General features: G+C 45.8%; 1 protein-coding gene, 1 long non-coding RNA gene and 1 pseudogene across 4 annotated transcripts in view; 2 read left to right on the forward strand and 1 right to left on the reverse strand.

Annotated features, from left to right (window-relative positions):
• The window catches only part of Vstm4 (V-set and transmembrane domain containing 4), an 82,736-nt gene that overhangs the window by 31,033 nt on the left and 24,202 nt on the right, over window positions 1–27,501 (forward strand). For both annotated transcript variants that reach the window (NM_178791.5, NM_001361602.1), the window contains exons 4-5: window positions 4,838–4,945; window positions 16,775–16,808. In NM_178791.5, the coding sequence (NP_848906.1) occupies window positions 4,838–4,945; window positions 16,775–16,808 (142 nt within the window). The remainder of the gene's footprint in view (window positions 1–4,837; window positions 4,946–16,774; window positions 16,809–27,501) is intronic.
• Window positions 9,913–11,144, forward strand: Gm7734 (predicted gene 7734; annotated as a pseudogene).
• Gm36674 lies at window positions 18,184–27,412 on the reverse strand. Of its 2 annotated transcripts, XR_383347.3 has the most exons (4): window positions 27,316–27,412; window positions 23,949–24,034; window positions 23,216–23,333; window positions 18,184–19,912 (listed from the first exon to the last, which is right to left on the reverse strand). It is a non-coding gene; the product is annotated as a predicted gene, 36674 (long non-coding RNA). The 2 variants fall into 2 exon arrangements; XR_383346.3 differs by lacking the exon at window positions 23,216–23,333.

Here is a 27,501-nt window from a genome sequence, read left to right on the forward strand (position 1 = left end):
GCCTCAAGTGTGGGCATGCCATGAAAAGCCTAAGAATAGAGACAATGCACAGAACAGCCCCCACATCAGAAGACCCCCCCCTCCGTAAGAGAGGTTATAGGTCTCTGCCTCAAAGAAAGGACAGTAGAGAAAGGGTCATCGCAAAGTAACTGAGGAATGTGACCAGAAGCAATGACATCATGCACTCTAATTTCTCAGGCAGAGTTATTGACATCAAGGGGGCAAGGCAGGACCTTTAGAAGGATTCCATCTTGTGAAGCCTTTGGGTTGATTGATGAAGAATGGGCTGGTCAAAGGATCTAGTAACAGGTGTGTGTTTGGCCTCACTACCACGTGTGTGTGTGTGTGTGTGTGTGTGTGTGTGTGAGAGAGAGAGAGAGAGAGAGAGAGAGAAAGAGAGAGAGAGAGAGAGAGAGAGAGAGAGAAAGAGAGAGAGAGAGAGAGAGAGGAAGAAGAAGGAGGAGGAGGAGGAGGAGGAGGAGAGGAGGAGGAATAATTAATCTTATAGGGAAAGCATAGAGATTCAAAGCTACTTTTCCAGTAGCCTGTTAGAAAGACACCATATATCTTTGAAAAATTCCTTTCTAATTGTGAACATGATTGGCTAACCATACACTGTGACGTAACCACTCAGTTTGCCAGGACTTACTGCTTAGTTTAATAGTTATAAGTAGTTGGGGTTTTTTTTTTTTTTTTCTTTTCAGATCACATTTTATCCAATAATGCATCTTTGTATTTTGGAGCTTTTTTCTATACTTCATAGTTGTTTTTTTCTTTTTTTTTATAACTTTCTCCAAGCAAAGCAGTCCCTGGTTCCCTCGCCCTCTGTCTCTCATTTGACTTCCTCTTGGGCAGAGATAAAAGTGGCTCTCTTCCCCATAGGGAGAAGCTGTGGGGAAAAGGAACAAGGTTTTCTCTTCTCCTTGCAATTGAGTAAAATTGAGGCAGCCTGGCAGAGCTTTATCTATGTCTCCAATGCTGTCTTGAGCACTGGTGCTAGCAGGCCTGGAGAGGTGGACATGTCTGCAGGATTCTCTAAGGAAGCTCACTCCAGGGTAGCTGCTTCTATGCCTTCTTTCCCTGTGCAAAGGAGGTGGAGGTGGTGGCCATGTTACTGGAAGCAGCAGCAGCAGCAGAGGCAATGTCCCCGTGTTCTGCCTTTTTAGCCCACTGTTGCTTTGGCAAGGTCAAGGATGTAGTTGAAACTCTCTGGCACAGGATCGCAGGCCTTTTGCCCTTTTGTTCCTGATTGGAAGAGCTTCAGTGTGGGTTGTAGACAGATATCCACCCTCCTGGGGCTTAGCTAGGCCTGGCTGTGTGCCTGCCCAACAAAACAAGCATTGATTGTCAGGGCTCTTGATGAGATATTGGAGTGAGTTAAAATCCCTCAGGGCTATCACTCAGGTATTTTGCCCTGAGCAAGATGGTATTACAGACTGCATTAAAAAATAGTGGAAGTACACAGAGTTTTATTGCCGGAACAGCAATTCCCCAGGCTCTTGCCTTTGAACTGGAAACATAGATAGAACACTGACCCTGGCTTTCTTGACTGCTGCTGTGGTGCGTGTGGAGTTCGGGGGTGGGGAGGGGGTTGGTTGTGTAAAGGAATGCTTGGGTCACCCAGTTTCAAAGCAGCTCTGCATAGTCTGTTGGGTTGCCAGGCAACAGGTACTTTGTCCTGTCTGGCTCAGTTGGCAGTCTGGGAGGATGGGCAGAAGCTGGCACAGTAATATTGTCACCCTGTGTTGGCCTCCCTGTGGTGTGCACAGCCCCTGAAGCCTGCTGGCCCCGCCATCTGCTTTGGAGAGACCTGGATTTTTTTTTCCAGCTTGTCTATAAATGGCAGTGGTGCCTTTAGCAGTTCAGTGGCAAAAGGCAAAATCACAAACAGATTTAGGGACTAGAATGTGATGTTTTCTATTGCTGTTGAGTGTGTGGTTATAAATAATGTTTGTAATTTATATATTCATTTACTTCGCATTTATTTATTCATTGGTTTATTTATTTGGACAGAATGAAGTCCAGTACCCTACACAGTCTGTGCTTGTACTTTACCATGAAGCTAAATCCTCAGTCCTATGTAGTCATTCATTCACTCATTCATTCATTCATTCATTCATTCATTCATTCATTCATTTTGGGTGCTGAAGAACTGACCTACGGCCTCATGCATACTATGAGCACTCTATCATCAAGCCACATGCCCCAGCCTCCCTCCCATGTAGTATTTAAAAGCTGGGTTTAGACTTAGTTAAGTGCAGAAGTTTTGTTGAGTTTGGGTCTAAAGGTTTAATTTCACTCTTCAGACAGTGTTATTTGGTTAGGCTCGAGTTTTGAAACTTTTTTGGGCCATCTTTTATAAATAGATCAGATGTGACAATAAGGTGACCTCAGGCCAGCATGCCAGCCTGAGAACAATGCCTAGAACACAGGGCAACTTGCCTACACTGTCACTGTGAAAAGGTGACACTGGTGGCTTCTGGTTTTGTGACACTGGCTTTTGGTTAGCCTTTGCCTGTAAAGAAAACTGGGTTCAGTAGCAGAGTCACTGTTTTGAACAGGTTTGCCATCCTTTATGGAGTAAAAGAAATGGTTGTCATGGAAGACACAGTGAGGGCTTCCCAGTCTCTAGTGCTGCCTGGTCCAGGGACAATGGATGTGCCGTTTTTCTCTGCATGGGAAGTGACACCTTTGAAGGATTCTAAAGCTCCAAGGGTTGAGGAGAACGTATCCACTGCAACCCGTGCATGAAGACCCACGTGCAGATGGGTGGAGCCCGCTGCTGTGTGTGCATTGCCCCCCCAGAGCTTCTGCACTTGGAGCAACAGAGCATTACAGAGTGGCCAGTTGTGCAGCCACAGCTGCCTGTGGAGAGCCATGTCTAAGCAAGATCAGAAACTACAACTACACCTTGAGTTCTTTGCCTCCCACTAGAGTAGAGCAGGCCCCAGATGTGTGTGCTGTGTATAGGCACGCCTATTGAGAATGATAAACCTCAGAGATCGCCTGAAGCCTTGTTCCTCCGTGGTCCCTTCAGTCTAGAAACCATCGAGAGAGAACATGAATGAGCAGACAGGCAGATGAGGATGCTTTCATCCTGGGGCATAGAAACAGTAAGACAGTTTTCTCTTCCCATCCAAGAACAAAATAGAAGCCAAATTACCCTGTCTTTTTATGGGGGCTCACATCTGAATCCCTTAGAGACGGGCTTTGTCTCCGTTTGCCCCAGTTCTGTCTGGCCCAGCAAGGCAATTGGGTTATTTACCACTTTTTAAAAATTCATACCAGCCAAGTTCCTGGGGTAATATGCCCAAGAGTTAATAAATCGGGACTGGCTGTGGGAGGTCACAGGATTTGGGCTGTCCTGTATCCTGGTATCCTGTCCTCAGTCTGCATCTGTGACCTCAGCTGATCATGAGTTGTCTCTCTCAGAATCCACAAGTCCCCTTGTTGAGTTTCACATTGTTGAAATGGAGGCACAAGCCTATCCTCTCTAACCAATCCACTCTACCAGTCATTAAAGACCCACACAAGGACACATGTGCTTCTGTACAAAAGCAGTTGGACATTACTACCAGGGAAAGGCCATTCTCTTTTCAATTAGAGCTCCTTACATCCCGTGACTTTCCATCCACAGTAACCTGGCTTCCATCAGGACTTTCCCAGTAGCATGGGTGGGAAGACCCGATGGTTGCTTATGAAGAGCATTTGATGCATTAAAGAACCTCCCCACAGTGCTTCATTCTTGCACTTAGAACTCTTCTTCCAACTCCCCTCTGCTTCCACTGTAGCTCCAGGATCCTGGTGGGAAACCCTTCTTTCTGCCCACCCATCTGCCAACTCTCTTTAACTGTTAGTAAAAGTCATCTGCAATATACAAGTCTCAAGATAGGCTGCGTGCGCTATCTAGAGAGACTGTCCCATTTAAAAAAAAAAAACTTGCCCTTGTCCTATGGCACTTCCTACTTAGACTTTCCCCTCAATATCCATGGGTATTATGTGCCATGACATCTCCAACCCAAAGATATCAAAATTCACAGATATGTTAGTACCTTACAGGAATTCCTGTAGCATTTGCATATAACCTCTACATTTATTTATATTTGTGTACATAAATGTTTCCCTGCATGTATATCTATGCTCTATATGTGTGCAGTGCCCTCGAAGGCCAGTGGAGGGTTTGGTTCCTGTAGAAGTAGAGTTTGACGATTGTGATCCACCATGTGGGTGCTGAGAGCCAAACCCGAGTCCTCTGGAAGAGCAATGAGTACTTTACTCACTGAACCATTTCTCTAGCCCCCAATGTTGTGGTTTTTATCTTTTAAATAATAGTTTTAATCCATGATTGATTCAATTTGTGGATGTGGAAACTAGAGACACAGAGAAACAACTACACTTCATTTTTAGTTCAAAGTTCTAAGTAGCCAGGATCAGAAATCTACTCAGTTTAACTTAAACAAAAATGTTGGGCAACTCTAAAAGCATGGAAGAACTTACAGTGTTTCCTCCAAAACTGCAGCTTGACTTTTCTCCTTCTTCGTGCAGCTGTTCACAGAGTTTTCGCTTACAGTGAATTAAATTTACCTTCTCTAATGACTGAACGTGTATGCCGGGTGGGTGACCGGCCTCTGAGCTGTATCCCTGGCCCTCAAGGCTTACACAAAGGGAGGATGCTTCTGATGACAAGTCTAGGCACTCTGCCCCTTAGACTCGACCTAAAGGTTTTCCTCTGGTGCATTTTTTTTTTTGTTTTTTTGTTTTTTTTTTTTTTTTTTTGCATTTGAAGTTCTTGTAGTGGTTCATTCTGAGCTAACTTTTAAAACAACCTGCCTTTCAGATCTCTATGTGTACGCTGTCCTTGTGTGCTGCGTGGGGATCCTCAGTGTTCTGCTCTTCACCCTGGTCATTGCCTGGCAGTCTGTGTTTCACAAGAGGAAATCAAGAGGTAAGAAAAAAGATAAGGTCATGTCTGGAATGGAAAGCCGCCCGCCCACACACAGGCGGAAGATGTGGGGCAAAATATCACCTTGGTGGGAAGGCATCCTGGGTCAGCAATTGTTTACTTGGAGCCAGAAAGCAAAGGGAATGAGAAGGCTTGCTTCTTGTAGGTGTTGCTGCAATAAAGTGATCGCTGTCACACCAGCTGAATTCCCTTTTCTCGAACTTCTCCCTCCTGGGGCTCTGGATTTCTTAGCCATGATTCTGGTGTTCATCCTGAGCTGCCTGGGGCTCGAGCAGCTTTCCTTCACATTTGGGCTCCAAGAGTGAGTTTGGGGCTAAAGTTCTGAACCAAGGGGTTTGTGCATACCTTCTGGGAAGGCAGGTGGAACCTGGGCTGTCCCTCTGTGCTTTTCCTGTCTAGTGCCTACCCCTTTCTTGCTGGAGTTCCTGATGCCCTGGAGGCTGTCCTCAGGTCTCTCTCTCTCTCTCTCCTTGTGCTTTCTTTCTCAGACATTGCAGTCTATGACTCCTATCTCCCCGTGAATGCCGCTTACTCTAACGGCAGCCCATATCTCTTACAGAGCTCAGTTTCCCAAGTCTAGCACTTCTGCCCAGCTGTCTGTCTGCCTCTGTTCGGTTCTCCAAAGATGGCTCAGCCAACCTTCTTCCAGGTTCCTCAGGGCTTGCTTGAGCTTCTTTTCCTTTAAATCCTCCTCTGAGTATACCTCATGCACACCACCCCCTTCCCCCCCCCCAATCTCCAAAAGTAGTGAGGAGAGTATACAGTTGCTTTCAGAAATGACCAAGGCACACCAAGCCCAGTTTTGATGACACCTCGTCACTGAGCAGGCATGGATCCCACCTTTCCCTTGTCTTCTTTATGGAGACTTGGGAGACAAGAGTGCACCCCTCTGAGAGCTTGGGAAGAGGAGATACTCAACCCCCTGAGCACATTTATGGTGACCTGTGAGTCACTGTCACTGTCACTGTCACTGTCAGGCTGAGGGTGTGGATGGGGGAAGAGCCAGCCTCTGTGTTCACAGGGACCTTTAAACTGGGAAACTGAACAACATCCACAAAGGGGAGCCTCCCCCAGAGATGTGGGCAGGACTGAGGAAACCAGGAAGGGAGGCTGGGCATCCAGAGACTGGTACCCATGGGACACTGTTGCTCAAGGGACGAGGAGGAAAGGTTCTGGGACCTGTGAGTGCTGCTGTTGCTGTGGGGCTCAGAGGTTAAGAGCACTGGCTGCTCTTCCAGAGGACCGGGATTCGGTTCTCACTGCCAACACAATGGTTCACAGCCATTCTTAACTCTAGCCCCAGGGAAACTGACACCCTCTCAGGGCCTCTTCCAGCACCAGGTATGAACATGGACATATGAACATACATGCAGCCAAGACCGCCACATGTAAAATGTAATAAAATAAAGAGTCGTTGTTGTAGGAGAGGTGGTCCAGAAGAACAATTCAGCCAATGTCCTGCTGCTGTAACCAGAGGGCTGGCTCGAGGATCCTGCGTGCACTGCCTCCCTCCTCCAGACAGCAGTCCCTAGATGCTTCTTCCCCTTGAAGTTAAACCAATTCCAGCAACTCTGGACGGCAAAGGTGCCATCAGCAGCTTCCAAGGGTTGGATGCAGTTGACAGGGAGCAGAGAATTGCACATGCAGCCCTGGAAATGGAGCCAGGGCTACAGGCCAGATTTCTCTCCGCTAGAGCCCGAATGCTTCCCTCTGGCCTTGTGTTTCACTGCGTTGCCCTTGGGTGCCTTCCTCCATGGCATCTGCCACCCCATTAAGATATCCCAGCATTGTCCTAGATATCCTAGCATTTCATAGTCCTCAGCTGCTTCTCTGAGCTTGTGGCAAATGTTGCCCATGGGTGTTGGCCCTTTGCCTCTTTTCCAGAGAACTCTGTGTGAGGCAGAGGCCATGCATGTGACAGATCCTCCTTGGAATTTGGCTCATGACAGATGCTCCCTCCACAAGTGATGAACAAATAGATTTGCTTTCCAGCTGCTCTGCTTCCAGCTGTTAGAGCTTAAAAGGCACCATCACTAGCAATCTCTAGGTTGGGTGTGTGCTAAGGGCAGCTCTACCGGGGCCTGGGAAGACTCAAGCTGTAGACTCTGTGGGATTTGAGGCAGGATCCAGGAATCAAAGAAATGCCAAGAAGGGCAGACAGGACGCACAGGGGCACCTTCCTCCAGACCTCACAGACAGACCTCAAGGACTGGGGCTTGTAACTGGCTCATCACCCTCCCGTGCCAGGATGGGCTGAAGGGTGATCACTTGTGCTCCCCGTCTGAAGCCCTACCCAGCTGTCAAGACCATTGTCTGAGCACCTGCCATGGACTAGGCAGATGCTTCTACTCCTCCACATCCTATGTAGCCTGCATGGTTCCCATGAGACAAAGAGCATGATAATAGCCCTAGTCTAGGCAGTGACAGAGGAGAGGGCTCTAGCTGTGTTCTAGAAAGTCCACAGACATCTGAGGGTGACCTTTGTGAAGGAGCTTTCCTCTATTGTTCCATGGAGGTTATCGATGAGGGTTTGTCCCGTGCCGATTTGCATGGATTCTGTGGTTCCAGGGTACATCTTTTGATATGTCTGAGTTTCAGAGAGGGCAGGAATCCTTTATTGGTGACTCTTAAGGGCTACATAGAATGTGTATGAAGACATGGCTCTACAATTTGCACATACAATGTCTCCACCACAGGCTCATTTGTTTGAGGCTGGGTTCCAAACTAGTAAGACTACTTTGGGCAGTCCTAGGAACTTCGGGTGGTGGCACATAGCCAGAGGAAGTCAGGCACCGAGGTCAGGTTCTTTGGGTTTCCTTGTCAGTGGTCCTGTCCTTGTTTGTTCTCTGCTTTGGGTCCACCAAGAACCAAAGAGCAGTCTCAGGCAGTTGCTGCTTCTTCCGTGACATTCTGCCTGAGCACAGGAGGCCAAAAGTCAATGGGCTGAACCCTCTGTAGGCTGGGAGCAAGGAACTCCATCCTCCTTTTCAAGTGTCCTTCCAGCTGTTTTGGTCACAGCTGCGTGTCAGTAATTGACATACATATGACAGACATGAGTACGGATGGATTCAGAGAGACTTTAAAATCTGGGAGTAGGGCTGCTCATAAGCCCCAGCTTAGGAGTTTTCAGGAAATTACAGAAAAAAGTACACACATTTGGTTTGCATGCTCTTGTAGCATCCATTGTATATCGAAATGGAACAAAACCACACTTGGAGGCCTTGCGTTTAAATTAAGTGAGCTCGAGTCCTAGGTTCTTATGAATGGATTCCTTCCTCCTCAGTGTGAATTCCAGAGGTCACCGAACAGGAACATTGAATGGGATCATTTATGAATCATGTTATTAACACTTGTCTAGCATCCCTGTCCTCTGCTTGCCAGGTATAATCCTCATCAGCACCACAGAGTTATCCTCTGAAGAATCCAAATTATCCCCGATCGTTGGATTCCCCTTGAATACTAAAGCCACTGAGCAGAATATTTCCAGTTTTGATGCTCTGTGCTCTGAGCTTAAGGAGATCAAGTTTTTAGAAACCAGTGGAAAAGTCCAGCAGGGTACAATCCTTGTGTGGCTCTGCTTCTATCCCAGTGCTCTCTGGGATACGAATCCCATGAGTCCTCATTTCCTGGTGTACAGGAAGGGAAAGCAGATTGATGGTGATTGGTCCCAGGGTCCTTGTCTCTCCCACTGCAGGACCAGAAGCTTGGGGGAAGAAGAAGGGGTACAACCCAGTTACCACAGGTAACTGGGGAAAAACTGACTGCTCTGGGGGTCTGGAGTGCTGGTCTGTTTCCATAACAACCACCTGGCCAGGGCATACCACAGGAATCGGCCTCTCTTATGGGCTAGCTGCTGTCAATGGCTGGGGTTCTCATTGAGAACCATTAAACATTTGTGGGCCATACTACATGTGTTCAAATAATTCTGTAATTCTAAGGCACTTTTTTTTTAATTATTATGGTCTCACATCCCATGCATTGAATTATAACAAATTTACATCATCATGACTACAGCTAAAACTGTAAATAAAGGGCTGTTTTTAGTGTTTGGTTTGAAGCAGGTCCAATTCTTACTAGGGGTTCTACTTGAGAGCCTGTTGGTGTTTAGGTTTTCCCCCTTAGTGTGTTGCTTGGACTTTTGCATACATGTATGGGGAGGACAGCCCCTCCTGTAGGGGTCACAGAGCTCTGAGGTTTGTAGGCTGTTCCTACCCAACAGTGCTTCTTGGTTCCTGCAGCAAGATTTAAACAGAGGGCCTCAGAGTAGCTGACCCACTCCCAAGGACCTGCAAGTGTTGGCTCTTCCAAAGCCAAGGGCAGTAGGCCAGCTTTCTTGGCTGCTGTTCTGCCCCAGCCATTGCTGCTATGTTTCCAGAACACTCCGCTGGGCTATGAGCAAAGCTAATTGTACCCATGTGTCTAGCCCAGCACAAGCATACTTCATTCTGCTCCCTAGCACAAATGGCTGTCTTGCTCCATTTTAGTGTCCACAGTGACTCGGACCTTATCCCAGGGTCTCTTTAGCCAAGTCACTTTGGAGGATACTGGTCCAGGACTGAGCCCTGAGCTCTGGTGGTTTCTCAGGACACTGGTTTCCAAGGCCACTGCTTTTCAGGAGTCCATCTGGTCTTGCTGGCTCAGAGAGGTGGCTCAATGATCCCCAAGCCTTCTGTGCCTGAGCTTCCAAAAGTATAGTCTCTAAGGTACCCTGGGACCAGGGAGGAGGAAGAGGAGTGGCTTTTTCTTACCACATATTCTCTTCGCTGTGAGATCTGATTCCTTCCCACTTACAGTCTGTCTTCTAAGACCAGAGAAAACTGGACAATCCAAGGCTCATTACAACCTATCCTTCCACTGCCTGTGTCCCTGTAAAGAAGAATCAAAGAGCATATGGGGCTCTCTGCTCCTCCCTGTCCCAAAGACAGCCACATCTTCTCATGTAGTGTCAGCCTCATCCCATAGAAAAGATAATGAAGGTCAGTGTGAACAGATTTGGCCGTATTGGGCACCTGGCTACCCTGGATGCTATCTGCTCTGCACATGGCAAAGTGGAGACTGCTGCCATCAATGACCCCTTCATTGACCTCAGCTACATGGTCTCCATGTTCTAGTATGACTCCACCCATGGCAAATTCAATGGCACAGTCAAGGCCAAGAATGGGAAGCTTGTCATCAAAGGGAAGCCCATCACCATCTTCCAGGAGCGAGACTCCGCTAACATCAAATGGGGGTGATGCTGGTGCTGAGTATGTTGTGGAGTCTACTGGTGTCTTCACCATCATGGAGAAGGTCAGGACGCACTTGAAGGGTGGGGCCAAAAGGGTCATTATCTCTGCCCCTTCTGCCGATACCCCCATGTTTGTGATGGGTGTGAACCATGAGAAATATGACAACTCACTCAAGATGGTCAGCGATTCATCCTGCACCACCAACTGCTTAGGCCCCCTGGCCAAAGTCATCCATGACAACTTTGGCATCATGGAAGGGCTCATGACCATGGTCTGTGCCATTACTGCCACTTAGAAGACTGTGGATGGCCCCTCTGAAAAGTTGTGGCATGATGGCCGCCTGCCCAGAACATCATCCCTGCATCCACTGATGCAAAGGCTGTGGGCAAGGTCATCCCAGAGCTGAACGGGAAGCTCACTGGCATGGCCTTCCGTGTTTCTACCCCCAATATATTCCCCATTGTATTGTGGATTTGACATGCCACCTGGAGAAACCTGCCAAGTATGATGACATCAAGAAGGTAGTGAAGCAAGCATCTGAGGGCCCATTAAAAGGCATCCTGGGACACATTGAGGACCAGATTGTCTTCTGTGACTTCAAAAGCAGCTCCCACTTTTCTACCTTTGATGCTGGGGCTGGCATTGTTCTCAATAACAACATTGTAAAGTTTATTCCCTGGTATGACAATTGAATACAGCTATAGCAACAGGGTGGTGGACCTCACGGCCTACATGGCTTCCAAGGAGTAAGAAATCCTGGACCACCCACCTCAGCAAGGACACTGAGAGCAAGAGAGAGGCCCTCAGTTGCTGAGGAGTCCCTGTCCCAACTCGGCACCCAACACTGAACATATCCCTCACAATTTCTATCCCAGACCCCCATAATAACAGGAGGGGCCTAGGAGCCCTCCGTACTCTCTTGAATACCATCAATAAAGTTCGCTACGGCCCCCCACTCCCACCCCCAAAAAACAAAGAGCATATGAACTTTACCTCCACAAGTGCAAGGAAGAGTGAACAAGGCACTGTGCTCCACTCACAGCCACACTGGGGTGGGTTAAAAGACTACAAAGGGTGGCTGGGCTGACAGAGAACAGAAAGATGACCCGGGGAGGTTAAAGGGCTTAGTAGCCTGGAGTCAGAGACACCTGGCATCCCCAAGGTCAACCTCATCCTTTGTCCTGGGTCAGAAAGCTCCACTGGCTATGCTGGGTCCTGCTGGTTCGTGAGATGCCCACCAAGAATGGTGACAAAGAAGCCATCTTGCCTTTGTGAGTCATGTGAATCTTCTAGTAGGTTCCTTGAAAGAGTCCTGGACTAGGCGCATAGATTCAAGTTCTTTTTATCTATGAAGAACGTCTTTCAGAAACCACATAGAAATTATATTTGAGCCCCCCAAACCTCCAGACTTTAAAGCAGGGAGGCGTATCCCTCCTACTTTTCAGAACTGTGGGAGTCTTTGTCCTGGGTGTGGTCAGAACAAGCATCCTGTTATCTAGCCTTCCATGAATGTGGAGAGATCCTGGAGAAAATTAGCTTAAAGGAGGACCGGTTTCTTTTGGCTCACAGATTCAGAGCTTTCAGTGTCTGATCACTTGGCCCCCATAGCTTTGGTTGGCCCTCAGGGAGGCAGAACCTCACAGCAGAGAGCATGACATGGGAAAAACACTTCATCTCATGGTGTCTCAGAAGCAGAAAGTGAGATAGGAGCCCAGAAGAAGCAGTGAGCTGTGAAGCCTGGTATGGCTGCACACCTTGTTTGGACTAGTTCCATTTTGATGGTGTCAATCCCACTTGGGACTGCTGACCAGCACATGGGACAGAACACAACAGACAGGGAACATTATATATGGTGCTGTTCATTGACGAAATGTGGCTATTAAATGGTTGCTGGTACCAAACTTCTGCTTCCCCTGTGTAACAGAAGTGGGTGATGCCATCCTATTGGCTGTGCTGGCTTGGAGAGGTTGTCTGGGCAGGTCTGCTTCCTGGAGGCAGGAACTTTTGGGTTCTCCATGGTGACTGATAGTGTTGTGCAAAAGGGGGGGGTGCACTTCTGCCCTGACTCCTGGGAAATGTAGGTAGGGCTGTTGAAGGCCTCGAAGTCAGGCAGTCTTTTCCAGGCTGTGGAGCTCCATGACCTGGGCACTTGAGTGGTTAGAGAAAGCTCTCTGCAAATAGGGTCCTGGAGCTATGGAGACCCCTCTCTGGGACTACTGCAGTGTGAGAGGAGCTCTTGTGACTGGAGTAAAAACACCCACAGGCCTAACAAGAAGCTCAGAAAGTCCTGGGAGACCACAATGAGTACAAGGGAAACGTGTGTGTGTGTGTGTGTGTGTGTGAGAGAGAGAGAGAGAGAGAGAGAGAGAGAGAGAGAAAGGGAGAGGGAGAGGGAGAGGGAGAGGGAAGGGGAGAGGAGAGGGGGAGGGGGAGGAGAGAGACATCAGCCATACCCTGGACTCCAACACTACAGTGGAGTGCCTGAGATGGGGGCCTGTTTTTTTTCAACCTGTCTTCCCACTCTCCGTAGTAGCAGTAACAATGATAGGCCCATCTGGGAAAGTTACAGCCTTCAGGCCCAACACACTTTTGGAGGTCTGGGTGATGGCTTTGAGCACTAAGGATCTAGCTGAGACTGAGGATAAGGGTGGGCAGCAGGAAGAGTCTAGGGCTAGAGTCTGTCATCAGGAGGGTTGAGAAGCACTGGCCCTACTTCCAGAACCTTCAGAATTCACCCAGAACAAGACCATGTGTCTTGCGTTTTTAATCTCTGAGGACCAATGCTACACACTGGGTGCTGGAAGACATGATGGAGGGCTGTCTCATCAGTCACTCCTGCACTCCTAACCCCAGGAGCTAGTACCATAAATAGGATGACCCTGTCTCACTGGGCAGCCTCCCACACATTCTTGAGCCATTGCTGTGTGGGCTCTGCCTCCACAGAGTCCAGGTTAAGCTGGGGTCACTTGGATGTGTGAGCATGCTGCTCTAGCTAGTGATTGGAGACTGGGGGCACCCATTTCTCAGGAGCTTGCAATGTCCAGAGTTACCTGTAGGCCTGGGTGGTCCCTCTTCCTCAGGGTGAGTGTTGGCCCTGGATTCACTCAGCACAAACCTCACAGTCATCTGCCAAAACATATCACTGGCATGTCCCACCAGGCTGTTGGCTCTTCATAGCCAGTCCCCCACCCTCAGGGAAGGTCTCCAGCTTCTCTCGTGTCTCTTTATTTCTGGTCTCCATCTACCCCGTTCCTTTCCATGAACCTGGACTGCACCTCGACACACATAGAGAAGCTCCTGGTATCCTGCTGGGTCTCGGCCCGGCTCTGTCAGCTCCCGCGGCAGCACAGTGTACAGCCATAGGTTCTGAGAGACTCGGTGTCTATGTGTAGGTGACAGCAGTTCTCACTTTCTCTGACAATGGCGTAGAGTACTTGCGGAGGGCTCTGAATCAGGTCACTCTGCGGGTATGACCCGGAAGCACTTGCGCTGGGTTGCGGTAGCACAGGTAGACTGGAATGCACGACGGACTTGCTTGGCCTCACTGTCACACTGCCACAGGAACTGAAGGTTTGAGGTGGAAGTGCTGTAACATCAGGGCTGGTTTCTCCTGTGGGTTCCCTCTTTGTCTTATGGATGGCATCTCTCCTTTTGCTTCATCTGGCTTTCTGTTTCCATTTGTGACCTGGTCCCTTTTGTTATACAGAAACCAGCCTTGTTGAATTAGAACTCACCCTAATGGCTTCATTTTAACTAAATCCTTTCTAAGGTACTATGTCCAATTACAATCTTATGCCAAAGTGCTGGGAATTGGGCTTTCAACACAGGAATTTTGGAGGGAACCCAGCTTAGTCCACAACACGTGCTGTGTGGTTCTGGATAAGTGCACTGCCCTCTCTGTGCTTTCATTACCACATAGGAACAATGTTTTAAAGGTTATTGGAAAGTTTCAATTGGATGACAGAGTTGTGGGCTTTAAACATTTTTTTGCCTGTATAATTCTTAAAATAATTTTCACAAACCCTGTGACCTTGGTCTTTTATTTTATGTTTTTTTTGACACCTCACTTTTTTCATTACAAGTGTAAATTGTTTCAAAGGATGTACTTTCCAGAGCACTGCAGAAGTCTATACCTTAAAAGCATGTGACTACATGCCCTTTTGTATTCTTGGGCTTGATCACCATCCCGGTTATTGTAAGCACACCATGAAGTCGGGGGGTGGGGTGGGGAGGGGGAGCCTCAAACATTAGGAATGTCATTCTGTCTTCTTCCTTCTCCTTTCTCTTCATCTACCTATCCTACAGAACCGTGTTCTAATCTCACACGGCTGTTGCATCGAGTGACGGTTGTGCTTACCTACACGCATGCGTACATGCACACAAATTCATGTCCATAACTTCTCCATTCCCCTGCCTCTGTGCCTGGGTGTTAAAATATTGTTATAACATCAAATTGTCAAGGCATCACAATTAACAGCATTTTGAAAGATTACTATAAAATGAACAATAACATAGAGAGATCATTTATTTAGATTAAATAATTAATAAGCATAAAGTAAAATTTTATTGGAAGTGCACTTCTATTGGTATAGATTTTTGCTTTTACATGATATATCCTTACATGTAGATGAGAAGATGAGAACTCTGCTTAGGGGTATAGTTCTCCATCAATCCTATTTTTGTTTTGTTAATAGATGTGACCTTGGGAATTTCACCTTCAATACAAAAGAAGGCAAGAATAGATGGAGTTTTCATATACTACCCAATACCATGCACAGCTTTTGAATTATATATGTTAAGAGTTAAACAATGATCTATCACAAAGATGTGGTTTAATATTCTCCCATTTGACACCATTGAATAATGATTAGGTCATTATTCAATTCCTGTTGGATCAAAATGTGGGAATCTTATCCTCATAGCTTTACCCATTAAGCCTAGAGCCATCTGAAGTCTCAGTGGACACTAGTGCTTCATGTCAGCTCTGTGTGCTGCTCCCAAGTCTCTGTGGTATAAGTCTTGAAGGGTAGACAGCATGCCTTGGCTCTGTGAAGTACAAAAGGTGATTTTAGAAGAAAATCATGCTAACAGAGAAGGAAAGGCATAGAGTCTAATCTCAAGCCCATTGCAAGAGAACGCAGAAATTGATTCCTGTAAACTGTTCTGAGAACGTCCTAGGATATACAAACCAAATTCTAAAGTCTATTGACCAATACAAAGTTTACAATACTGTCATAAATATGAATTGTTCTGTATGCACTATGGTTGCTACTGCTGTATCCATAGACTATCTAGCCCACAGAAGGTGCTCAGTAAATAGAAGGCAGGAAGGGTTTAGACATTAGCATGGAACGGATGTATATGTCCTTTCAGCTCTCCGGTGCTGACAATCCTGCTCTGGACTTTGCACTGGCTGACTGTGTGACAGATAACCCCAAACACAAGCACACAAAGCAGCCGTTTTATCTGCTCACTGTCCACAGATCAGCAGTTGGGGATGATTCTGCTGCTGCTCTCAGCTAGAGTCAGTCAGTCATGCAGCTGCAGTCAGATGGTGGATCAGTTGAGGCTGGTTGTTCTGGGGCCTCAGCCACAATGCTTACTGCCTTCTCTGTGGGGACTCATCTTCCAGTGGGCCCACGGAAGAATTGACCGTAGAGGAGTTGCCTGTCACAAGCCTCAGACACAGCTCTTCATATGCCTCTGCTTGGGGCACATTGTCCTCAGAACCAAGCAGGTCTTGTGACCAAGGTCTAGTTAGCGTGAGGTAAGAGGTGTCATACATAGGTGTGAACAGATGCAAGAAGGGGGGTTCACTGGAGGTGGCCATATAAACATTTAGCACACAACTCAAGGTTCCCCTGGCTGTTTCAGCTTTACTCTGCTGAGGTGACCTTAACTTCAAGTCTTAGATTAGACGCATTCTGGATTAGGTGTCCATGCATTCTAGTTTTTCCACTATCAAGGAGAACCATTGTGGAGAGATATCTTGTTCCAAGACTGTTTTCTTAAGGATGTTATCTATTCTTGTTGTTTTGTGTTTGTTTGAAACAGAATCACTGTAGAGAGCTCAAAGCTAGTCTTGATCTTGAGATCCTCCTGCCTCAGCCCTCCAAGTGTTGCATCATCACATCTGATTAAGAAGCCCTTTTGAGACCATAAAGAGCAATAATCAGAGAATGCAAGCCCATTTTACAATGAGCAGACTCTAAGGAGAGATAGCCATATGGTCCCAAGGGCTGGTCTCATGACTCAGGTGTCACCCATCCATTGGGGGACCGACCTTTCCACTCCAGGACTCTTCAGGATAGAATGTAACTCAGTTTGTCTTGGTCAAAGATGAATATTATGTTGGCTGGGCATGTGGCCTCATACCTGGTACAGTTCATAATTGAAGTAATATCAAGTCAGTGGGGTGCACTCTGATGTCTTTGCTATGATTTCCCCTCCAAAACATGTAAGCCAGAAGCCCCTAGAGTTGGCTGGTGCAGCCCCAATACTTGAGCAAGATCTGGGACTCTGCCTTTCAGGAAATGTCAAACTAGCTTATATTTACCAACTGTTATTCTTTTTCCTTTCACAGTGAGACATTATTTGGTGAAGTGCCCTCAGAACAGGTAGGAATATTTTCTTTGTTGTTTAAAAGAAAAAAATTTGATGTTTTATGTTCTTTGCTTACTACCGATAAATTGATTAAATACATATTCTTACTAAGAGGTGTTGGTCACAAGGAAGCCAAACAATGTATGTTCTGCATATGTTTGCATTTGTGAATAGTCCTCATACCATTCACGATTCCTACAGGGGCCAGACATCATGCTACTCATGTTGGTCCAACTTTTATCTTTTTAGGAAATTGAAAAGTGTCAATCTGTATGTGTGGGGGGGGGGGGTAGAGGGGGTGGAGAGACATGTGGGAACGTAAGACTGATCTGAGCCTTCTCTGTGCATGTCCACCACTAACACTCATCCTTTTCTGTGACTGCTGACCCGACCCATGCTCTACTTCACCTGGTGACAGGCCTCATGGGGAATAGAATGGCTTTACGATATTCAAATTCTGTGAAAGCAAACGGTAAATAAAAACACCACCCAACTAAGTAAGAGACGTTTATTCCAAAAGTAGAAAGTGAGCCGACAAACCACCGTCACACACGTGTATTATAATTCCAAAGTAACTATTAAAATAACTTTATTCCCAACACTAAAAAATAACTATATAACAATCAACATAATTCTTTAAATATATTCAAGTCGCATAAAGAAATAGAACAAGAATCATAGGAAATGAGAAGAGACTAAATAACAAAATGCTTCCATACCACCCATCTGAAATTGGTCTAAATGCATCCAAGTCACAGAGCCTGGAATAGTAGATAATATGTGTCCCAACTCTATTCTGTTGAATAGACACTCACTTCATACACATGACATAGGTAGGGTGAAAGCAAAGGGACGGAAGAAGAGATAACACACAGTAAGCAGTCTGTGATATACCATATGCCATATCTCTTAAAGTAGAACACAAAGGAAAACACTTACTAGGGGTGGGATGGAACATTAGATAATAAAATGAGACACAGCCTGGGAAAACAAAGGCCATAAATTGTACATGCACCAAACAACAGAGACACAGAACTTAAATAGCCAAAACTGGGGGAGCTCAGAGAAGTTGGAAAACTCCATGGTAAGTTTTAGCAACTAATAGATTTGGCCTAGGTCCCCAGCCTATAGTCAATGAAGACAGAAATAATACAGTCAACCAACTGGAGCCAGTTGGTCCATTTCAAACAAGCAGCCTAACGAAGACTACTTTCTTTTTTCATGACTCCATAAAGCATTCACCAAGACATACCCTAGGCTCTAGACAAACTTCAACAAATTTATTAAATAAATAGAGTCATAAATTATAATGTTTGACTACAGTGAATCAAAGTTGAAAGCCACTGCCAGCAAGACAACAGCAAGGTAATCTCTAACCATAGAAGAATGAGGCACCCTTCATTTTGTTTAAAGTTCCAAGCAGAGTCTCAACAGCAAGGGGCCAAACACAGGTACAGCAGTCAGGTGAACATACACCTACAGACATCAGAGGAGATGCGTGTGTATCCAGAAAGATCCTCTATGTGTAATCTGACACGTTGAGCTCTGACAAGGTCCAGGCCAATTCTAAATAGAAGGCATATACGTTTATCAAGTGGTGTGTGTTCCGTAGACAACCACAGGCAGAAATGTGAACTGAGACACCTTTTCTCACAGCATCAGTATCAACATAATTAAATTTAATTACATCGTCAAGATAATTAAAGAGTCTTGGTCCTAGATATAATAGCTAAAAGTATAAAATTTCTCAAAGAAAATGAGAAAATTCTTGTGTCCTTGGATTGGGTAAATGACGCTGTGCATGTTTCATAACTGATAAAAATTTAGAAGCATTGAGCTTCCAAAGGCACAATTATAAAAATGAAAAGATAAGCCACCAAATAAGAGGACATGTTAACACATCAGATATGTGATGAGCAACACGTTTCCAGATGCAGAGTTCTTCCAACTGGATGCTAAGATGACAAATAGCACAGTTAAAATAGGCAAGAGTGAGCTGGACAGGTATTTCCCTAAAGATGTACCAGTGGCTCGGAAGGATGTGGAAACATGCCCAGTATCTTTAGTCATTAATTAGAGAGATGCAAATTAAATAACAATGTGATTCCAGCAAACCCCAGCCATAATGCCCATGATCCAAGAGACTGGGGATGCCAAGTGTTGGCATGGATACGCAGAAGCTGAAGCTGCATCATGTACACTGCTCTCTGGAGCAGCCACTAGGGAACGTAGATTGGTAGTTTCTTAAGGTGTGACTCTTAATATGACCCACAGACTGTACTTGTAGGGATCTACCCAAGTGGAATGAAAGCATATACCTACACAAAGGTCTGGGTGGAATTATTCACAACTGCTCTATTCATAATAACTAGAAACTGGAGACGATCCAAATGTGTTCATTGGCTGGTGAGAGAGTAAACAAAACAGCAGATCCATCGGATAAACTTCCACTTAGCCATGGAACAGACCAGGAACAGGACATTCTCAAAAAGCCACAAAGTGAAAGAAACCAGGTGCAAAATTTACAATTGTGTGCTATTTTAATGAAATGCTTAGAGAAGGGAGATTTATGGAGAGAGAAAATAGAGTAATGGTCGCTTATAGCTGAGGGTGAGCATGGGGATTAATTGTGGCTGTGATTAATGTGGTATGGACTAAGTGTAGAACTTTGGGGCCTGTGAGCGCCATGTCCTAAAGATGTATTGTACTGACGGTTACACAACTTTGTAGGTTTATAAAACTGCACTGAATTGTTTATAATGAGCTACAAATTGTACTGGACACTAAAAATATGTTTCAACAAAGCTGCTTGTTTCTTTCTTAAAACCACACCCCTCATGCTCTAGGACTAGAATGAAGCAGGTGTGTCATTTGGTGGGAGGGTTATAGTGGGAGCAGTAATGGCTGCAGGCAGGCCAGCCTGTCAGCTTCTCTTCATCCTGGTATGTCTGGCTCTGCCTCATGAAGAGTTCGAAGCTCCTCCTGTCTTGGGTCCTCCTCCTCCTCCTCTTCCTCCTCCCCATACAGCAGTCATTCGAAGCTGGTGGTTACTGGGGTCAAGAAGTATAGCAAGGATGTTATCCTTGCTTGGTGGACTAGAGTTTGGTCTTCCTCAGCCCTGGAATATACAAATGTGTTAGTCATGTTTCCATTGTTGTGACACAATCCTTGAGAAAAATCAACCTTAAGATGGGGAAAGGCTCATTTTTGCTTTGAGGTCTGTGGCAAGGCAGCATACCATGCTAGGAGACAACGGCAGAACATACCTTCTCATCCCATAGTGGCAAGGAAGCAAAGAGAGCAGTGAGGAGTAGCGGGAGTCTTAGTTTGTCTGTTGGTTTTAATTTGATAAAATAACCAACAAAAGCAACTTAGAGGAGAAAGTGTTTACTTTGTTGTACAGTCTAGAGAGGACACAGTCCTCTTGGGGAAAATATGGTAGAAGAGGCATGAGGCCAGCCTGTCACATTGGGCCAGCAATCCAAAGGCAGAGAGAGAAGAGAAAGTTAAACTTCAAGGTCTGACCCCAGTGATGTACATTCTCCAGCAAGGCCCCACCTCCAAAAGGTTCCATAACCTTCTTTAGCAGAGCCAACAAGCTGGAGACAAGATGTTCAAACACATAGCCTGTAACAGATATCCTGAGCATCTGAAACCTCAAAGCCCACCCCCAGTGACACACTTCCTCTAACAAAGCCACACCCATCCCTACTGGGCCAGACCTCTCAATGGTGCCAATCCCTATGAGCCTATGGGGCCATTATCATTCAAACTACCACAGTCAAAGCATTCTGCCCAAATGTTATTTCTGCCCCTGGGCCAGCCACACTGGGGGCTTCTAGTGATGTAGTGGATGCCCAGCCCAAAGCTTTCTCCATGGAATGCTTTCTGCTGAATCAACTACACGTATGTGTTTGTAAAAAAGAAAAAATATATATTTTTCTCCTTCAACCTGAAACCATGGTGGGGCCAAGCCATGACCACAGATCTGTCAGGGAGCACTCATCCTCCTGATCAGAGCCTAATGTGCCTCATGTAGTCCTGACCCCCTCCTGCAGGACCTGGCTTGAGAACAAGTCAGTTCCTTTCTTCACCTTGGCTTTAAGCTGTGTCCTGGGCTTGTAGCCCAGGTACTTAAACCCATCCTTTTCATGACAGGGACCACTTTGGTTGCTTCCGTGGAAGCTGGGGCATGGTCTGTGTCCATTTTTGTCCTCTGATCACTCCCTTCTAAAAGGAAAGTAGCAGGGCCATTTCCAGGGCCAGGAGCCAGGAAAGGAAACCCTTAGGCAGGGAGGGACCCTCAGAAAGAGACCACATGCTGGCACTGAGGACAATGTGGTCACAGGGAAAGGGGCCTTGCCAAGTGACCTTGCCAAGATGGAGACTCTAGGCTGTTCCATGACTTGCTAAGAAAAGTTCAAAGAAGAAAAGTAAGGCTTATTATCATGACTGTGTCCTATCCTGAGGCAAGAAGCTGCCAGCTGCCCTGGTCTGGGAGGTGTGGCATTGGCCTATGGGACTGATGCATTCTTCCTTTTGCCTGATGGAGTGTCCTTAGGAAGCAGATGTCCCAGAACAAAGCAAGCATTTCAGAGTTCTGTGGGGATTCTAACTTGCCTTCCCTTGAAAGGTGAGCAATGAGAGCTGCAGCTCACATGAAATGGCTCTAAAAAGTCCCCGAAAAATCAACTATAGAACAAAATTCTGCAATTAGTCAGAGCTGTGATGCTTCTTGGGTGCAGGCCAAATGTAAAAAGCTGTCCAGAGTGAAAGAGTTGGGAGGAAAGCAAAGGCAGTTCCCAGGTCCGCCATCTCCTGGGTGTAAGACAGTGTATGCTCGCAAAGAAGACACAGGCATCATGCCTCCTGAGCCAGCGTTTCTTCACGTGTGTGGTGTTCACTATCTAAGAGAAACCGTAGTTAGGATGTGTTGGAGTCACAGTCCATAGTTATCTTGAGTCCCATTTAATGCATTGTCTATATTTCTCTGAACCAGCAGAGATTTTTTTAAACATCCCCTGACAATAAAAGTGAGGGATTTACTCAATAAGTGACATGCCAGGGTCTCAGGGAGACAGAGGTACAATTTCAGAGTCTCTAAGATCTTACAAGTTAGTACTCGGATATTTTATGGTCAAACAAGTATTGGTCCGACGAAGCCCACGTTGCAGTATTTATGAACAGGTAAGTGATGGAGGAGCTGACAGAGCCAGATGGCCTCAGTGGCTCTAGGATCACTCTGTAGGTTGGGCTAACAGTGAACTTGGATGATGTAACCCACCTATGAATGGTCCTGAGACAGCTGTGCATGGGGAAAGGCTTTGGCAACCAGCTCACAAAGGGGCAGATTTTATCCTGGTGCTCTGAGTATTCTCACAAGTAGGTCCCTGGGAAGTTAGAAACAACAAAAAGTAGTGTTCTATGGCTGCCAGACCCTGACAGCCCTTTCTAGAGACACTGGCTGCAGCCTAGCATATACAGAACACGACTTGCCCTACTCTTAACTCATGCATTGAGGACAGATTCCACACTCACTATACAGTTAGGACATTGACACTGAAGATAGTCATTGGTGGTGATTGTTAAGTGATTGTCATGAGCCTGACACAGTGTGAGATGCTAGATGTGTCATGGTTATAAGACCATGGCAGGGTGACATTATTTCCCTGTCTTAAAGGTGAAGTTACACAACCTCTAAGTAGCTCCTGGCTCTTCTAAGTAACACAATGTCAACTGTTGTTGAGTACTTTAATGGCAGTTGAGGGCTCTGGAACCTAGGGTGAGACATCTGAAAAGTTGTCCCATTTGCATGAGCTCTTGGATTTTATATATGGTAGCTGGCACTGGTAGGGAGGAGTGTTTCTGTAGTTACTAATATTTCTTATTGTCCTAAAAGTAACGAGAGAGTTGGCAGTGTAGCTATAGAAACTAGCAGTTCTTAAAAGATTCTACAATAAAGATTTCATGGTACATGTAGTATCTGTGAGATGCATACGACCTTGAAGAGGTGACCAGAGAGCCAGTTGTAAAGGAACAGATAGATCCTTCCTGTGATACAAGTTGAGCATTCAGCTCATCAGGATGAGAAGTGGAGGAGATGGATACTTCTGGACAGATCAGTTAAAGTAAAACCTTCCACCATGCTGTGAAGTATAAAGCACTAGGAGACTCAGATGGATGCTGGCTGGGACCACATAACATTGCTCCTCGAGTCCCACTTACTAAGGGTTCTCTGTGTCAAGACCATTGGTCTCCAGGAGTCTTATTACAGACAATAAAAAAATCTCCAGGTAACGTGTGACAGACATCTCTACCCAGGGATAAGAAAGACCTGCTCATTCAATGAAGGCTAGAAATGACAGACCCCCAAGGAACATAGACTTCACAATGCTCAGGTCCAACAGGAAGATGGTCTTACCACTAGGCATCTGTAGTGTGGCTTCACAGGAGCTCCTCAGCTCCCAGAGCTAGCATGTCTCATAGTGGCTAGTATCAGGATGTACATTTGGTGTCCAGGGCAACTAAAAGGGACCATGCTGTGGATCAAAATTGTGATTTGATGTTATATTTAGTTAGCAATGGAGACTGTGGTTGGGTATAGAAAGCTTAGCTGTAATTATGTTCTCTGGTGGAATCAGCTTGGTGTATGGTAGGTTCCCCCTCTGTTCTCCCAAATGCTCCCAGATCTCAAGCAGAGACGCAGAATTTCCACCATGTACACACACGGTTTGGGTGTGTGACATCACTCATTCCAGACAGTTTTCAAGAACAAGCTGTCCTCTGCTCACTCTTGGGTCAGAACAGCTTTTGGTCTTGGGCATCAGGCACAGTTCCAGATCCCAAGACTCCATCCTTCTTCTACCAAGGAAGAAGTTTGAGCAGCCGTACTCAAGCTAGTAAAAACATAAAACATGCCGGAGTGTGGATGCCAGCTTCTGGTCTCAGCTCTTTAAGGAGCTGGCTTAATCCCAGAGTGACTCTTCTAATCCAGCTCAAGTGGCAATCTTTCTGTCTTCATTTTCTAGTTCTTTCTTGGCCAGACTAGTCCCAAGGTCCTTGCTTCAGGGTTAATGAGTCAGGGCAATCTGGACTAAATTCCACATCCCTTCCTTGGGAAGGGCCTAGGCCTTTGTCAAGTCTAGATTTCTCACCTTAGAGGGATGAAGATCCCAGGTCCTTTCTCCCGTGGCTTGCACCAAACAAACACAGGCATAGCAATTACGACTAACTTTGTTTTCTGAAAGGCAAATAAAAGAAAGTTGACCAAGATCTGTTCAAAGCCCTGCAAAATCGAGGTCACGAGCTTTATTGGCATCTTAGAGAGGCAATGTTTTAGTCAGTGGGTCAGTCTTTCTCTCCTTACTACTTGCCTGGTCTGTCCTACATTGCACTTGGCAGGATACCCCTGTGAGTGTGGGGGAGCATGTGTCAGAGCAGGGCACGGCATGGCCACTAGGCTGGGCAGAAACTGATGTTCAAGTTGACACTTGCAGTCCTTCCCTCGGGGCTAAAACATGAGCATCAGGACAGGCAACCCTAGTGGCAACATCTTATTTCCAGTGCAGTGCTGTGAGATGTTCACGTGGTTTGCATACACTGGATTCCTGTCTGAGCTACGTAGCCTTGGGATGCCTGGGGTGGCTAATTTTATTTGTCAACTTGACCAAGTTGGGGGGAGTATCTAAAAGGCAAACCTGGCTGTGACACACAAGGCCAACCCATGGACTGGGGTCTGGACTGAATAAAAGGTAGCAAAGAAGATCTGAGCACAAGCCACCACCCTCATCCCATCCCCATCCTGCTTCCTGGTCCACTTTGGTGTGGACTGTTTTGCTCTTTGAGCCATAACCAATTCCCCCTCTCTTAAATTGTTCCTATCCTAACCAGAAAAGTGATCACTGCAATGGTCCAACTTACTGAGTCCACACTATTCCATCTGACATCATAATAGCCCTGTGACATAGCTGGAGTGGACTATTCACCCATTTTATAGACTGAAGGGTAGAGGCCCGGGGAAATGAATGACTTATCTAGAATCATTTCTGCAGCTACAGAAATGTCATCTTCTGTCCCACTTCCACATTTGTTCACTAAATCAAGATTCTTCCAGTTCTGAAGCAGTGGTTCTTTGCCACTGTGGGACAGAGACTTCAGGAGGTGACCAGGCAGTGACCATGGTACCTCTTATAAGACACTCATACCACATGTGCCACCTCCTGCCTCTCCCACACTGGAGCCAGGAAAACAGCCCCATTTAACAACAAGCTCCCCACAAACAGCAGGTCTCTCAGATTGCACTGCCCTCTAATTTAGAGGGAGTTTCCGGGCCTGGTTTTCCATCCTTTTTGGTTTGACTGTCACCAACAGCACTTGCCTTCTGTGTCCGAGACAAACTGGAACCCTGTTCTGATTCTAGAGGTAGCATAACTTTTCTTGTAAGTTAATCACAAGGTGGGTTTTCAGAGTTGAGAAGTCTTCCGGGCTTGGCTCCATGGGAGAAAAGGACTTCGGAGAGAAAAGTGTGGCCCGTGCATCTCCGTGATGACTCACTGTGTGCTTGGAATCTGGTTGAACTATGAATTGGAACTAAATTTAGTGGGATGCAGCCTTGCTGCTTTGGAAGAAAATGCTGGTGACAAGACAGATCCTTTCCAGCTGTCTAAAACCTCTGGGCATAGTGGCATAGGTTTATAGAAACGATGTTACAGAAACATTAATTGTGCATGAAAGAGAATTAAGCTCAAGTAAAAGGAAGAGCAAGTGGAAACATTTAATTCTTCTGTGTGAAGGGTGTTCTAGGGATACTATCTGAATTCAGAGGCAAAATGGAAACACTGTCAAAGAAAATTAGCAGAGAGGGAAGAAAACTGTGAACTTAATATAAGTCCAGGATTAAAGGGCATCTTAGTTAGGGTTTTACTGCTATGAACGGACATTATGATCAAGGCAAATCTTATAAGGACATTTAATTGGGGCTGGCTTACAGGTTCAGAGGTTTAGCCCATTATTATCAAGGTGGGAGCATGGCAGCATCCAGGTTGACATGGTGCAGGAGAAGCTGAGAGTTCTACATCTTCATCTGAAGTCTGCTAGGAAGACAGGCTTCCAGGCAGTTAGGATGAGGGTCTTAAAGCCTACACCCACAGTGACACACCTACTCCAGCAAAGCCACACCTCCTAATAGTGCCACTCCCTGGGCCAAGCATATTCAAATCACCACAAAGGAGGACTCTGTTGTAATCAATGTGTCAGCTCGGTGGAAGAGATCTATACAAACCTGTGTGAAAAGTCTAAGGCCTTAAGTAAATAATAAATATGAGGAAGTAGGGAGACAGATGCAGGCCATGGCCATCCTCTGTGCCAATCAAAGACTATGTTTCTTCTCTAACTGATAAACTTAGTGGTAAAGACAATGATGCAGGACAGTTCTTCACCAACAGGACAGACACAAACCAGAACTAACTTGTTGGCAACTGCTTTGACAACAGGTAGAAAGATGGTCCTCTCTAACATGGAAATCCCAATTTTCAGGTGCAAACTTAAAAATAACTCCTTAACAATGGGAAATTCTGTACACATATATTAGAGAATGAATAAGTTGTTCATATACTAAAGAATGGCTATGTAAACTATAGCTTATCTCCTCAGAAAATATACAAATATAGGCTAAATACAAATAAAGGTATTATATTGAAATTTAATGCAATTTCTTAAAGATGTATAAAATATAGTGTTAAATTGTTTAGTCATATAAAACCATGCTCATAGTGAAATTATTCCTGATGGTTGGAATAGGGATGGCCCCCATAGACTCATGATTTAAATGCTTTGCCCATAGGGAGTGGCACTACTAGGAGGTGTGGCCTTGTTGAAGTAGGTGTGGCATTGATGGAGAAAATGTGCCACTGGAGGCAGGCTTTGAGGTTATATATATGTTCCACCCTGTGCATAATCCAGTCTTCTTCAGGCTTCTTTCTGGTCAAGATGTAGAACTCTTGGCTCTTCCATCACCATGTTTGCCTACATGCTGCCATGCTTCCTGACATGATGGTAATAATGAAACTGTAAACCCACCCCAATTAAATGTTTGCCTTTATAAAAGTTGCCTTGGTCATGTTGTCCCTTTAGAGCAACAAAACCCTAACTAGGACATTCACCAAACAAGAAACAATAATTATTTTGGTAAATAGACGAGTAAACTGTGAGACAGCAAATATATATATATATATATTGATTGATTGCCAAACCAGAAAAAAGACATGGAGAAAGAAGCTTTAAGCGCCTGTTATAAAGTGAAAAAAGCCAGTATGAGCAGGCTTCATATGGCATGCTTCCAGCCCTACAATGTCCTGGAACCAACAGAATATAGAACCAGAAAGCAAACATCAGAGGTTTCCAGGACCTGAAGGACATGAACAGGCACAGCTCAGAGAACTCTTAGGACTGTGAGGCCACTTTATCTAATATGATAATGCTGCAAACTCATATTGGTCCAAACCCATAGAACCTCAACATTACCTTTAGCCTGTGGGTGTTCCTGGTCAGTCTGCACTGGCTCTCCAGTTGTTAACTGGTATGTAGATTTATGGGAGGAGTTAATATTGGGGATATTGGAGAAAGCTGGGCCTGTCTAGAACATGAAAATTCTAGGAAAAAAGTCTCTGTCCCTTCTCAGTCCTTCTGTGAATCTAAAACTACTCTAAA

Source organism: Mus musculus, chromosome 14 (genome assembly GCF_000001635.26).
Source record: "Mus musculus strain C57BL/6J chromosome 14, GRCm38.p6 C57BL/6J".
NCBI lineage: Eukaryota > Metazoa > Chordata > Mammalia > Rodentia > Muridae > Mus > Mus musculus.